Source organism: Lissotriton helveticus, chromosome 12, assembly GCF_964261635.1.
Source record: "Lissotriton helveticus chromosome 12, aLisHel1.1, whole genome shotgun sequence".
Taxonomy (NCBI): Eukaryota; Metazoa; Chordata; class Amphibia; order Caudata; family Salamandridae; genus Lissotriton; species Lissotriton helveticus.
Window position 1 is genome coordinate 649,111,418 of NC_136073.1, and position 13,244 is coordinate 649,124,661.

Consider the following 13,244-nt stretch of genomic DNA (forward strand, 5'->3'; position numbering starts at 1 on the left):
ATTGGTTAACATGGCTAAGAACTGCTCAGGGCAGGTGTTAGCTTTTGGAGATAATCGCGCTTAGCGCGAATATCTCCAAAAGTTGGTAATAGGAGATAGCGATGTTAGCGACTGTTTCCAGTCGCTAACATCTTGGCACGCCCACTTTGCATGTCATTAGTGATAAATATCACTGACATGCAAAGCGGGGCCCAAGATGGTCGCTATCTCCTATTAGCTGTCGCTAACTGGTGTTAGCGGCAGCTTGGTAATAGGGAGATAATTTTATCTCCGCTTTCTTGGCTTTTAAAGCCAAAAAAGCGGAGATAAACCCCCTTGATAATATGCCCCAGAGTGCAGTGGATGAATGTTTAGAGCTGTTACGTTTTATGAGATAACTGATGCATACACATTGACTGCCCCTTCCTCTGCCTTTGCATATATACTTCATTTGATGAAATACAAAAAAATATGAAATTCATTCTCTTGACCCAGACTTGTGATCTCTATTTATGTAGCTGAATAAAATGTGTAAAAATCTTTATTGTACCCGACCAAGTATCAAATTCCTATCAGGTCAGATATATAAAACAAAATCAAAGCTAAACCATGCTATAATACTTAAGTATTAGGGAACAGTAAGTGTAATAAGTATTTTTGAAAAAGAAAGTGACAGAAATAGATTCTAGGGCAATTTAATAAAATCGCAGCTGCTGTAGTGTATTTTCTATGTCTACCACAACCTGTCCATGAATAGGAGGCAGGGGAATATATTTAAAAAGAGCTGGGGAGAGGGAGAAAATAGAGAGAGTGGGTGGGGAACCCTCATCCAAATAAGACAAGAGCGAAACCAATTCATGGATAATATTTCTAGTTTAGAGAATCAGTTGTCTATTGGAATATTCTGCCAGTGAAACAAACCACTGCCTTTGCATGACAGAATCACTTCCTAGTGAACAGATGTCAAGTGCAGCTGCTTCTCCAGGGAACCCTCTACTTCCACATGTGGCTCATCGTTTCTTAGTAGTTAATGTCTAGTGTGTGGAACTGAAAACCTGGTGTAATTTATCTTAACAGGTCTGGGGGCAGGTCATCACCACTCTGGGACATTTGGCCTCCATTCTGCCAGAGGAGCAACTAGATAAGGAGCTTCCTTGGTTGGTCAATGAAGTTGAAAGGCTCCAGCCCCAGCTGCCTGCTGATATGGCATTTCGTTTGCTCACCGTGAGTGTGACCTTTATTTGCTGTCCATGCTTGCCACTTCAACCAATCCCAAATGATCCACTCATAATGAACACTGTATCCCATAATGAGAGATTAGCTGCAATGAAACACTACATTATTGAGAAATGAGGGTTTAATACAGAACTACAGGATTCCATTGGTGAGTTAGTTCCACCACAGGTGGAGTTGTGAGATGGTTCAGGCCTCCATCATGTGTACATTGGGCCAACATATTGGCATTCCGCTCCCGACAGTACCAATGTTGTGGGTATCAGAAATTTTGGGATGTAGGAAAAATGTATGATTTCAAGTTTGCCCCTTAGGTACCCCTGAGAAATAGAACCACCACACCAATTCGGACAGTAATTCCCCACTATTTGACACATTCACGCCTGGTAATTATTCCAGTTTTGAGCTGGTGTATTGTTTTGGGAGATGAAGGGATTATAGGGAATATAGTTTTCCAACATTAATTCCAAATACTGAATCAGCTCAATTGTGATTAGTACACAATCCATGAAGGCAGCCAGAGAAGCAAAATGCACTTTTGTATTTGTTACATATGAAATCGGGATTAATAAAGGAGAAATGTGTACCAAAGCAATTGTGCTAGAATTTAAATAAACGTCAACAGTGCTGAAATTTGCTTCAACTGTTGTTGTGATATTGGGTATATAAAATTGGTTATGGAAGTGAAATTGAGCATACTGACGCTCCATCTTGATGCGTTAATCATAACAAAACAGCAGATCTTCAGTCACTAGAGCCCTGACATAGGTCCCAAGCAGTACTTGGGCTTACTAAAGCCCTAGTGACCTCTTATAACAAACAGTGTGCCATTGCATATTCTCTAGTCTGAGAGGCTGCTTACACCCTGAGAAATACAAGTAAATTTACAAATGACCTTCACTAAGGAGCCCCATGACTTTGCATTGCACTCCTGGTGACCGAACATACAGGTAAAACAGTGAAGTCTTAAGAGGAGCACTGGAAATGTATCATGTTGGTAATCAATAATGTGTTGGAATTATAGAATACTACTTTTAGTTGCTATGAAAACAAATATTAGCGAACTGTATTAGCTGAAAAAGCAAGAGTGACGTAGACCTTGGTGGACACACTATTAGAATCATTCCGTCTCCAATCTGCCAATTTTCATTTCCACAGAACATTTTTTTTTTAGGCTTGAGAATTGTAGATTAATGTTGAGGCTCTAAGTGGAACAGTTTCTGCTAGGTCTGAGCACTTACAGTTAAAAGGACAGGATGTTCAAATTTCCTTACAAGTCCTTCTTTTGACAGTCTCCACTTGTAATAAAAATTTGAATACCAGCTACAAACATAAAAACATGACAGAATTTTGTTGTATGGCATATTGACCATATACATAATTTGAGGTTGTTCCCCCAATGAGTCTTACAAGCCTTCATTGCAGGTGAGCATTCTCCTCATTAGCATCTGTGTAGCTAAATGTGTTCCTAAAACTGCTTTTAGTCGTCACCCATCTTCTGTGTTGCAGCTCCTGCCTCCACGTTGCCTTTGATTCTCATAAGCAAACACTATCCTTTTAGGCTCCTCTGTACTCCCATGGTTCACAGTGTGCAGGGGTGCAAGAGGGACATTGAGCAATCCTGGTCCACAACTGTTAATGGTGAAACAGATGTAGCGGCGCATACATGGATCCAGGTTTTAGAGGAGCACCCCAATTATGTCTGTATTTTACTGTCTAACAGGAAAAAAGGGGAAAATGTATTTCCAATAGTGTTCATCCACCCGTGCTACATCTAAGTGTGCCCTTTGGCTTGAGGGTGTATTTTGCTGACTTTGGATGAGACTACATGAGTGGAGTGTGGATCACTTGGAGAAGCAGGCAGATAACTAGAGGACCTGTAGGATGAACAGGGAGAAACAGGAGGGTGAAAGGGAGGTCAAACAGAGGAGGCGGACAAGGGAACAAGACTCTCCAAAAAGTTCAGTACAACTGAATGGAGGAGGAGGAGGAGGAGGAGGACCAAGATCACTAGCAGGATTAGGAACACACGGAACTGGATTTCCAAGATAATGAAGAGAAAGCAATAGCAGGAGGATCATGGGAAAAACCTGGAGGATCAGGCAGCCAAAAACCACAGTCGACCAGGATGACTGAGACCCCAAGGACATAAGGCCCAGAATGCCCAAGACAAAGAGGAGGATCAGTAAAACCAGGCGAATAAGTAGAATGAAGTAGACCAGAAGGACCAGAACCAGGAGGCCAAAGAGGAGAAGAAGTACAAGTAGCCACTTTATTAAGCGCCATAGAAGCCAGAAACTAGCTGACTCCAAACCCTTTCGGTGGTATAACAATGAATGTATGCAAGCAAGAATTGCCCTTGGCAATGCTATCAGGGTTGGGGAAATGGGTACTGTCCGTGCTGCAAGATATGAATACAAAAAAGCTATCCATAAAGCCAAGTGCCTATGGGATGAGCTTAGATGGCAGGACCTAAAAGAAGCTAGTTTGTCGAATAATACCAAATTATTCTGGAATATCATTAAGTGAGGCAGAGGGGGTCAACCTGATCAGCCCCCAAGTCATGTCCCTCATGAAGGATGGGTTAATTACTTTAGGCCCCAATATGCGGGTAACCCTTTAGATGATCAAATGGAAGAAGTTAGTTATGTTTTTTATACTGATGAGGCTTTTAATGACAAAGAAGTTTGAGCAGCTCTTCGTGCAGTTGCTGGAGGTAGAGCGCCAGGACCCGATGGTGTCCCTGCGGATGTGTTCCTCTACGACAAAATACGATGGGGTAGATACATCTTGTTGATGGCAAATGCAACAGCCCAGGGTGCCCGATCCCGGTTTCCTGGAAAGGGGCCGTGATAATTCCAGTATATAAAAAAGGAGATAAAACTCAACCGGGGAATTACAGACCTATCAGCTTGATAGATACGATTCAGAAGGTAGTTGGGAGGTTGATCCTAAACAATATCTTAGACTGGATTGAAGAGAATAGTATATTGTCCCCTTTCCAAGAGGGTTTCCGTAAATACACTAGCACCATTGATCAAGTCATTCATTTTATTCTTTTATAGTGGAAGACTGTGACATTGGGCAAGGGCAGCCTTTATGCTACTTTTGTTGATCTACGTTCAGCTTTTGACCTTGTCCCCCGTTCCCGGTTATGGGTGACATTGAGGGAATTAGGCCTTTCGGACGACATCCTAGCCTTCGTAATGAGGCTACACGAGGGCAATCATGCTAGAATCTGCTGGGGAGGGCAGGGTAGGGTCACCACCCAGTTTCCGGTTGAATGAGGGGTACGGCAAGGCTGTGCGATGGCACCAAAGTTATTCTCTTTGTATATTAATGGAATAGTGGACCGTTTGTTGCCAGTGAATACAGATGCCCCTTCTCTAGCAGGTGTAAAAATTCCGATTTTAATGTTTGCAGATGACACATTAATTATTTGCAAGACTCCTAATGGCCTCCAGCGAGCTCTATCAATTTTTGAAGATTTTTGTGCTGCTCGAGGCCTGGAAGTTAATTTGTCAAAAATGAAATTAATGGCTTTTAATCCGCATCGAAGTTTTAAGGGGAGGGTTTTTATGAATAAACAACCACTTGAACAGGTCAGGGCTTTTACCTATTTGGGTATACAGTTAGAGAAGAACCTCAAGTGGGACTGCCATAAAGATTTAGCAGCCCTGAAACATCGACAAGTTACGGGAGCTTTAAGTCTGGAGCATAAAAGGTCTCTAACAAAACCAATTAGACCAGTCCTCCAAGTTTATGAATCTAAAGCTGTTAGCTCCGCGCTTTATGGCGCCGAATTATGGGGGTTTGAGAAAGCAGCTCCTTTAACTCTTTCTGAAAATAAGTTCCTCCGTAGCATTACCAATCTCCCACAAAGCACCCCTCTTAAGCCACTTAGATATGATTTGGGTAGAAAAGCTATTATTGATGTCGCCAATTTTATATTGGCGCAGGTTGTGAACGACACCTGAACTCTCATCATACGCCTCAGGTTTTCTGGATGTAATAAAATCTGATGCCTTCCACAAAATCGGTTGGTTAAGAGGTGTTAGGAATAGCCTGATTGGCCTGGGAATGAGAATGCGATGGGAGAACCCATTAGAGGCTTCTTTTCCCTCTGAAAACACCCTAAAAGAGAAGTATTGGGAGTGGGCTGCTTTTAATGCTTGGAGTAACTCTGACTCATCTTCTATGGTGGGAATCTTCTTAGAAACAAAATGCACACCCAGATTAGAATCCTATTGGGATAATATCACCAGGCCGAGAGATAGGAGGCTTTACTTCCAACTCAGGGCAGGGTCCTTACCTTTAAAGTCCCTTATGTCCAGGTGGACTCCCACAAGTGATAACATCTGTCCTGCCTGTGGTAGTCATAGCGAAACAGTTGCTAACCTGCTTTTTGCCTGTCCCGCCTATGCACTCCCTAGGTGAGTTTGGCTGGCTCCCGTGTGCAAACTACTTTGCACATTTAGGAGCGCCGAAGCGGAAAGGCTTCTGCGCACCAGCACTTTACCATTTATCACAATAGCAGTAGCCAAATACCTAGGATGGGCGTGGGCTATAAGGCTGAAACCTAAATCTGGGTAATTCTTTGGTGAGCATTAATTTTAACTTCCCTTGCCTGGCCACTGAATGTGATTGATTATTTTAACTGGGTGTAACTTTTATCTCGTCCATTTGCTCTGAGATCTATGTTTTATCAAACATTTTTAACTATCCAGCCAAGGCATTTTTAACTGTATCTAAATGTTGTTTGTTTTGTGCTTTTATGAGTATACTTCGAATAAAGCTACTTTGGAAGGGAATGGAATGGAGAAGAAGGATGTGCAAGTGGAAAGGGAGGGTCATCAGGAGGACTAGTACCACCAGGACAAGAAGGAAGAAGATGGGCAGGTAAACACGGAGAACCTACACCACTGTGAAGACCCTACACAGAATGAGGTGGAGGAAGATGGCCATGAGGATGCGTAGAAGGGGAGGTGGGGGTCCAGGACAGCCAAGAAGTTTAGAAACTCCAGGACCACCAGAAGGATTTGGAAAACTTGAACCAACAGGGGACCAATACCATGTCCAAGAGCTAGGAAAACCAAGAGGATCAAGACCAGGAAGAATAGGAAAAGGATCTAAGAGGACTAGGAAAATGAGGAGGAAAACCAGGAGGAGGGAGACCAGTAAGAGGAAGAAGACCATGAAGAGAAAGCGGAGGCTAGGAGGTCCAGAACAGCAGCCACCACCATGACCACCATGAAAAACCTGAGGGCCAACACCAGGATTGCTAGGAGTAACAGCACCAGAGGATCCAGAGGACCTTGGAAGAGGATGACCAAGATTAGCTGGACCATGAGCATAAGGACAATGAAGATCATGAGGACCAGCAGGACTGGGACCCGAAGAATTAAAAGATTGAAGAACACCAGGGCAAGAGCACCAGAAGAACAATTAGGAGGGACACAGCAATAAGCACCATGGTAAAGATAATCCTTTTAACAGAAGTAGGATCTCAGGAGGATAAGGGCTACTTATGGCCAATGACCAATACCTAGAAGACCAGGACCAAGAATATGTAGATGAAGACCAGGAGGATGATTTTGAGGAAAATATGAGTTGACAGAAGGGAAGGAAGAATAAGAGGATGATCAGGAGGAAGAGACCTAGAAAAAGGAGAACATGAAAATCAATACGAAGATTCGGAGAACTATGAAAAGGAAGACCTGGTAAACCAGGAGCATGAAGAGGAAAACCTATAGGTGGAAGACCAGGAAGAGGAGAATGACCAAGAGGAGTAGAGGGACTAGGGCAACCAGGAAGTCCAGGAGCACTAGGATTACCAGGTCCACCAAGAGGACACAACTATCAAGGGAATCACAAAGGGACACGCATCAGGAGAACTAGGGACAGGAAAAGCAAAGGCAGAATGATGATTTGAAAAGGAAAGAGAGATCAACAAAACTGATGGGTACCATTAAGACCAAGACCAGCAGGAAGACCAAGAGCAGGAAGACCAAGGCCAGGAAGGAAGCGACTAAGATGGCCAAGAGGATCTAGACAGTGCCATAAGAAGAAGGAGTATCAGACAACCAAGAGAACTAGAACCACCAAGAGAACTAGGACAACCAAGGCAAGGGCCATCATCAACAGTGGCTAAGAATACAGGGCCTACGATGACAAGTGAGTCTAGTCTACATCTGTTATGGCATGCCCCTGTTAAATGCTGAACATGTTCTCTTCTGGTTCCTTGATGGACTAAAATCCAACATCTGACTCCAACAGATAACCTCTACAGAAATCACTATGTGGATCTGAGAGATCTTAAGGCACTGTGAGTCAAGAAAACAGAGCAACCAGGAAAGAAAAAATTAGACATAAGCACGGTCATCTATCAAAATCTACTTGTGGTCATACGTATTTAGAATTAGTATACAAGAGAGCTCATTCGCACACCAACTCACTCTTGCATTCAGACAGAATTTACACTTTGAAGTTTGTATTTCACCACTGACCATCATCATTTGCACGAACTGCCCTTTGGCCTCATCTCAATTTTCTTATCTCCTTGCAGACCCTTGAGTTATGCATCAAGGCAGCTGTTACTAAGAGTTGCAGAGCGCTGAATGGAACTGTGCCAACCGTGCTTGCTGTCCTGCATCACCTAGTAAGTATATACATGAGGACAAACAAAGTATTTCAGTGGGAGGCGACAGACCTTTCCTGTGTAACATATTGTAACAAATAAAGTTTCTACCTTAATCCAATTTATAGTAGGATTGTTTTTAAAGGGCAACATTTGGGAACTCTCTTGCATAAAATATTAAATTATAATCCATAAAAATCCTATATGAACCAATTTGCTTCTAGCATGCAAAGAAAGAAGACAATGGATATAAATCTGCCAGTGTTGAGAGCTCCTCTGCAAGAACCACCCATAAGTCTGCCTCCCGGCAGCTCTGGCTCTGATAATAGGTAACAGAGGAACAGAGTGACAGGGAAAGGGAAGGGACCCAGGGGGAACACCAAGGATGGAGACGTGAAAGAAAAAAGCGGTACCCAATAACAATGGTTTACAACAGATACATAATACTAACAAAGCTTATTTCGGAGGTTCAATGGTCCAGTTAGACTTTACTATATAACATATACTGGACTCTTCATGACATTCCCAACAACAGTACACCCAATCTTAAATCTATATATTTAATAATAATAAGGCTATATCATATACATTTGATTAATGCCATCAATCAAAGGAAATTCAGTATTTATCCCGCTAAGATTCCTAAAGTCAATATGTGCAGAAACGACCCCACAATTTAGTTCAAATAATCCAAATACACAACAATTCTGGAATATCCTTACAATCCAAACTTGAAGCATTCAAGACCCCAGTCCACATATAAGAAGGCCCTCTGAAAACAGGTGCACAACTTGACGGCCATAAGCATGAAATTCCAAATAGCAATGCTGGCACTTGGAATCTGGAATGAATGGGAAACAAAAGACAAGCATCTCTGATGAGGACCAAAGTGCGAGAACTGAATGCCGGTAAAGAAAAAAAAATGAAGTGGTACAGCAGAAACAGCAAGTGGCGGTGAGAACAGAAAAAGGCCCTAATGAAGCCACCGACAGAAACACTCGCTCCCCACTCTGCTGACTAGAGACCTGGGACGCAAAATGGGCAAAAGGTGAAGCAAAAAAGGCCTGCTCTGAAAAGCATGCAGCCCACTATGCTGGCCAGACACCGTAGGACGCAAAAAGGGAACAGCTTTACCGACCCCAGAGATAAACCAAGATGAAGTGTAACAACAGCCTTCGTCTTGATTACGTTGAATAGCCGCCACTAGTGCCAGCTTTTTTAAAAGCATTAAGTACCACTACCTTCTGCAATCTCGCCAGACTTTTGAGTCTACAAACTATCCAAAAACCGTAGGAAACTAAGGCATCCATCTTAGAGTGGTAACTGAGAATTTTCACTTAACCAATATCGGGCACCCTGAATATGCTGTATTCCACACAATTAATTTTACTGTAGCATGGTATGGATCATGGCCCCACAAGTCCTGACAAACTCCTATGCTGTCATTCCCCCACTGGAAGTTATTTGCTGTCTGGATGTATGGGATTGGCTTTCAGATAGCCTAGCTTCCATTATTATTTATTATGGCTTTGTTATTGGCAGATCTGCACACCCTCAAGTGGGGTTTCTGATGAAACAGAAGAGCCACTCAAGTTGTCCACGGCTATTATCCTGTCACTGGGTGAGTTGGGCATAAATGTATGTATGTATACATTTGTGATACTGCAAGGATATATTGGCATTTACTAGGGATCAGGTCCTCTGTAACATTAATTTCTGTACACTGCCCTGCACGTACCTTGATCGTCTTAAAAGCTACTATTGCTTCAGTATTTATCTCCCCCCCCAGTACATTGGTTGGCTTGCTACTGGAATATGGTGCCCAGTTTACTATATACAGCTATAGTAGTCACATGAGTACCATGTGCTCGTAAGATCATCATTAAATGTTGCAGACCATTGATAACATACCTCCTGGACATGCGTTGAAGAATGGCCTTGAAAGGCTGCTCCCCGGCGTTGAGTTCCTTCTTGCATAATTTTATGTTGTGTTATTTTTCAATTATGTCTGTTTTTTCTTTTCACTTTACTCTTGCAGCCCATTCTCACTCTAGTGAGGTCCATAAATATTTTGAAAGTAGCTTGATGCAGATAGGTGCAGAGTCCCGTGCTTCAACATTACAGCTGCTCTGCAAGCTCCTTTCGGAAACTGGTAAGACTGTCAGTGGGTGGGTGGCAGTGTGTGATTTAGGTAGGGAAAATAGGTATAGGGATATAATGCTTGTCATAGAATCTGGAGCCCTAAGTTGTATTCCCAACTTACTCCCTTACTTGTCCAACATGGTGCAGCTATAAGCAAAATACTTCAATTTTATATTCTTCAGCTACATTAACTGCCACCTTTTCCTGGTAGAGCACTGCAATTTACGAATAAAGTCTTGCTTACATCAACTTCAATTATGTGAATCATGGTGAAGAAATAAAGGAGTGCCACTGTTTTCTTTTCTGTTAATTGTTCCCATTAAGAGCCATTAATTGGACTGGGACACTGTGAAAACCGATCCTGACATAGACACTGGACAGGAACAAAAAGGGAAATAAAATATGGAGCAGATCGACACAAACACGCTCAGTGGTACATGATGACACAGACATGCACGGCGAAACAGGAAGGCATTGATAGCCCCATGGGGCTCACAGTCACAGACTCACAAACAAAAACTGAAAGACAGGACCCTCAGGGTGGTAATCACAGTTTATAGTGGAAACTTCACTACTTATGTATTAATCTTGATCTTAATAGACAAAGTCGATATCTATGTGTTATGAACATTTGGTGTATGGCTTTATTTAATAGATTCAGAAGGTGCCTTTTATCTGGATGCTGTCCGTCACGTGCTTGAGGATGACAATCGCAAGGTACCATCAAGCTATTATACGTGTGTTAAAGCACTTTCATAATTAGCAACTCAATCTAATTAAGTTATGCAGTTTTTGCATAGTGCAGCAGTCCTACTTACATGGACTCAGAGCTGTGGTTTGCACACCACAATCTGTTGACATTCTCCAAGGCAAGTCTTCAGTGGAGGTGTTGGGTCATGCAACCTCCAGCCATTTCTGTCAGTTCAGTGTGTCTTGTGTTCCATTGTCTCCCTGTCCAAGTGGACATATCCCAGTTTTCCTGCCCTAGTCTGTGTCAATGCATTCTTTTCAGACCCAATCCCAGAGGTTGCTGATCCCTAATTGTTTAATAAATGTGTGTCAAAAGAAAGTTTGTGTATACTGTTAACATATTTGGTCTGTATTTCACATTGAGTTGATCTGTAATACCCCTCACCGAGGAGGAGAATGTTGATGACCAAATAAGGGGTTTTGAAGTTCAGAATATTAATATCTCCTCAAATCTTTAACAACCGTGGTGTAAGGTATTTCAAATGTCTCTACCAAGAATAATATTTGGGCTATGTCTCAGTAAAATCTCACCAAACGTGGATCGATAATACAGGATAATATTCAATGTGCACGTTTGAAAAGTCTGATTGTGATATAAAAGATGTATTTTTATGTAGAAATTGGAATATATGTGACTTTCTTGATGCCATGTATGTCCACAATGTGCCTGACTTCAGTGCCATGGAGAAAGCAAGTAACTCAGTATCAGAATCACCATGTTCAGCATGTTAGCAAGCACAGGACATAGGCACAAAGGAAAATCAACAAAGCTGTTTTCTTTTGATAACGAACAAAAGGCTGTATTGCCATAAATTTGTCTCTATTGGATTCTCTTTGAGAGGTGTATTGGGTTTGTCATTTTTAACCTCAGGGCATGATATAAACCAAGTTATCCTTAGATATTTTTCAGATTAAACCAGGAACATCAGAGACAGGACTCTGCTAGGAATGTTAGAATCACAGAAATCAAGCATGGATGTATTCTTTGGCAGTTGAAGCCATTGTGGCCAGATTGTGCAAATAGACAGCGTACAGAACCATGTTAGGGATGTGAATTTTAACTCAATACTGGATACAGGAGACTGTGACTATTTACGGTCTTGAGCCAAAACGACTTCTTGAAAGTGATATGGATCAACCAAACAACAAGGTGTGGGACAATGAACTCTAAGTACTGCAACCCATTTGTTATCTGCTGTCCGTGTTGGGATGTCTGCTCAATCTTACAGGTGGAGTTAGACAGCAGCCATCATTCTTCCCACAGATGACTCTAGTTTTTTTTTTTAATTCCCTCAGCAGTGGAATCCACAACCTATTGAATTCTCATTTGCATTTTTGTAATCAATATCAGGTCCTGAGAGCTTTTTTAGGTCTCGCGACCTGTCAATGCGCGCAAGCGCATTGAGCGGAGCGAGAATTCATGTCCTCAAAACGCTCGTGAAACCAAGGGCTTCTTGCGCTGCCGTTTTCATTAAGTTCACGTAAATCACGTGACCAAACAAGCACGCGCATCAGCCTCCCTCCCTCCCTCCTACTCGTACTTTCAGTTTCTCCCGCCCCCATCCGGCCTCTCTCCAAGCGCATCGCACGCATCAGCCTCCCTCCCTCCCTCCTACTCGTACTTTCAGTTTCTCCCGCCCCCATCCGGCCTCTCTCCAAGCGCTTTCGCACACAGGCATTCCGCCTGCCACACTTCTCCTCCCTCGCATTCCCGCCCCCCCCACCAGGCTCTCCCGCCCCCATCCGGCCCCATAGAGCTCATTGTTGGTGTTGAATGTTCTCCAATAATTTCAATCATTTTTCTTATTTAAACAAGCCAGTCTCCAGGCACTTCTACACTGCAACATGATCCCGCGCTATTTTTAACTGTTGAACTGGAATTTCCCGCTGGCGCAGAAAGGATGGCGAGAGACGCAGGCAGACTGTGCCAAAGTTTCTTTGTGTTGACAGAATCAGGGCAATTTTTGAAAGTAAAGCAAAGGAGGCGGTGTACCAAGAACTCACAGTAGGTGTAGAGCTCCCCCATTTCTATCCCTTGTTTGGCGTCAGTGTCACGCTCATTTGCTTGCTTCTTATTCAAGGGGTTGCCTTGCTCGCTCGGTGTTTGTCCCTATCCTGGAGCACAGCCTCTTTACCATCCTTCTGAGTGGCTCACTCGCATTCTTCCAACGCTCAAATATAGTAAACAACTAAACCCCATGAGAATGAATGTTTTCCATCTCTCAGTGGTGCAGTTGCCTCCGTGAACAGCCCCTTCCTCCATCTGTGCGCTCTGTGTTGTTTCCACATCCGTCCTCCCAAACAAATCCTTTGCTTTCCCCGCACCATTACTGCTCCCTCGCCTCTCGCCCGATCCCCGTCGATTGCCCCACGCAGCACCCCAGCCCGCTCCTACTTGGCTCCCCCCGCCCGAGCATCTCTACATGTCCTATGTATGGGAAATGACTTGAGTGCCAGCAGCGATCGCCTCGTCGTGCCTTTTTCTTTCCTCGGCATTTGAATT

The 13,244-nt window shown here is 43.1% G+C and overlaps 2 protein-coding genes across 2 annotated transcripts in view; both read left to right on the plus strand.

The window, feature by feature from the left end:
* Nucleotides 1–930: 930 nt before the first annotated feature.
* On the plus strand, nt 931–10,750 carry LOC144798082 (uncharacterized). Its single transcript, XM_078668853.1, has 5 exons — nt 931–1,203; nt 7,778–7,870; nt 9,392–9,470; nt 9,888–10,001; nt 10,647–10,750. The coding sequence occupies exons 1-5, from the start codon at nt 1,183–1,185 to the stop codon at nt 10,748–10,750; spliced, it is 411 nt and encodes a 136-aa protein (XP_078524979.1). The 5' UTR covers nt 931–1,182.
* LOC144798551 (maestro heat-like repeat-containing protein family member 2A) overlaps nt 10,647–13,244 on the plus strand; it is a 59,193-nt gene continuing 56,595 nt past the window's right edge. Inside the window, exon 1 of the mRNA XM_078669487.1 lies at nt 10,647–10,708. The gene's annotated coding sequence lies outside the window, so the exon portion shown is untranslated. The remainder of the gene's footprint in view (nt 10,709–13,244) is intronic.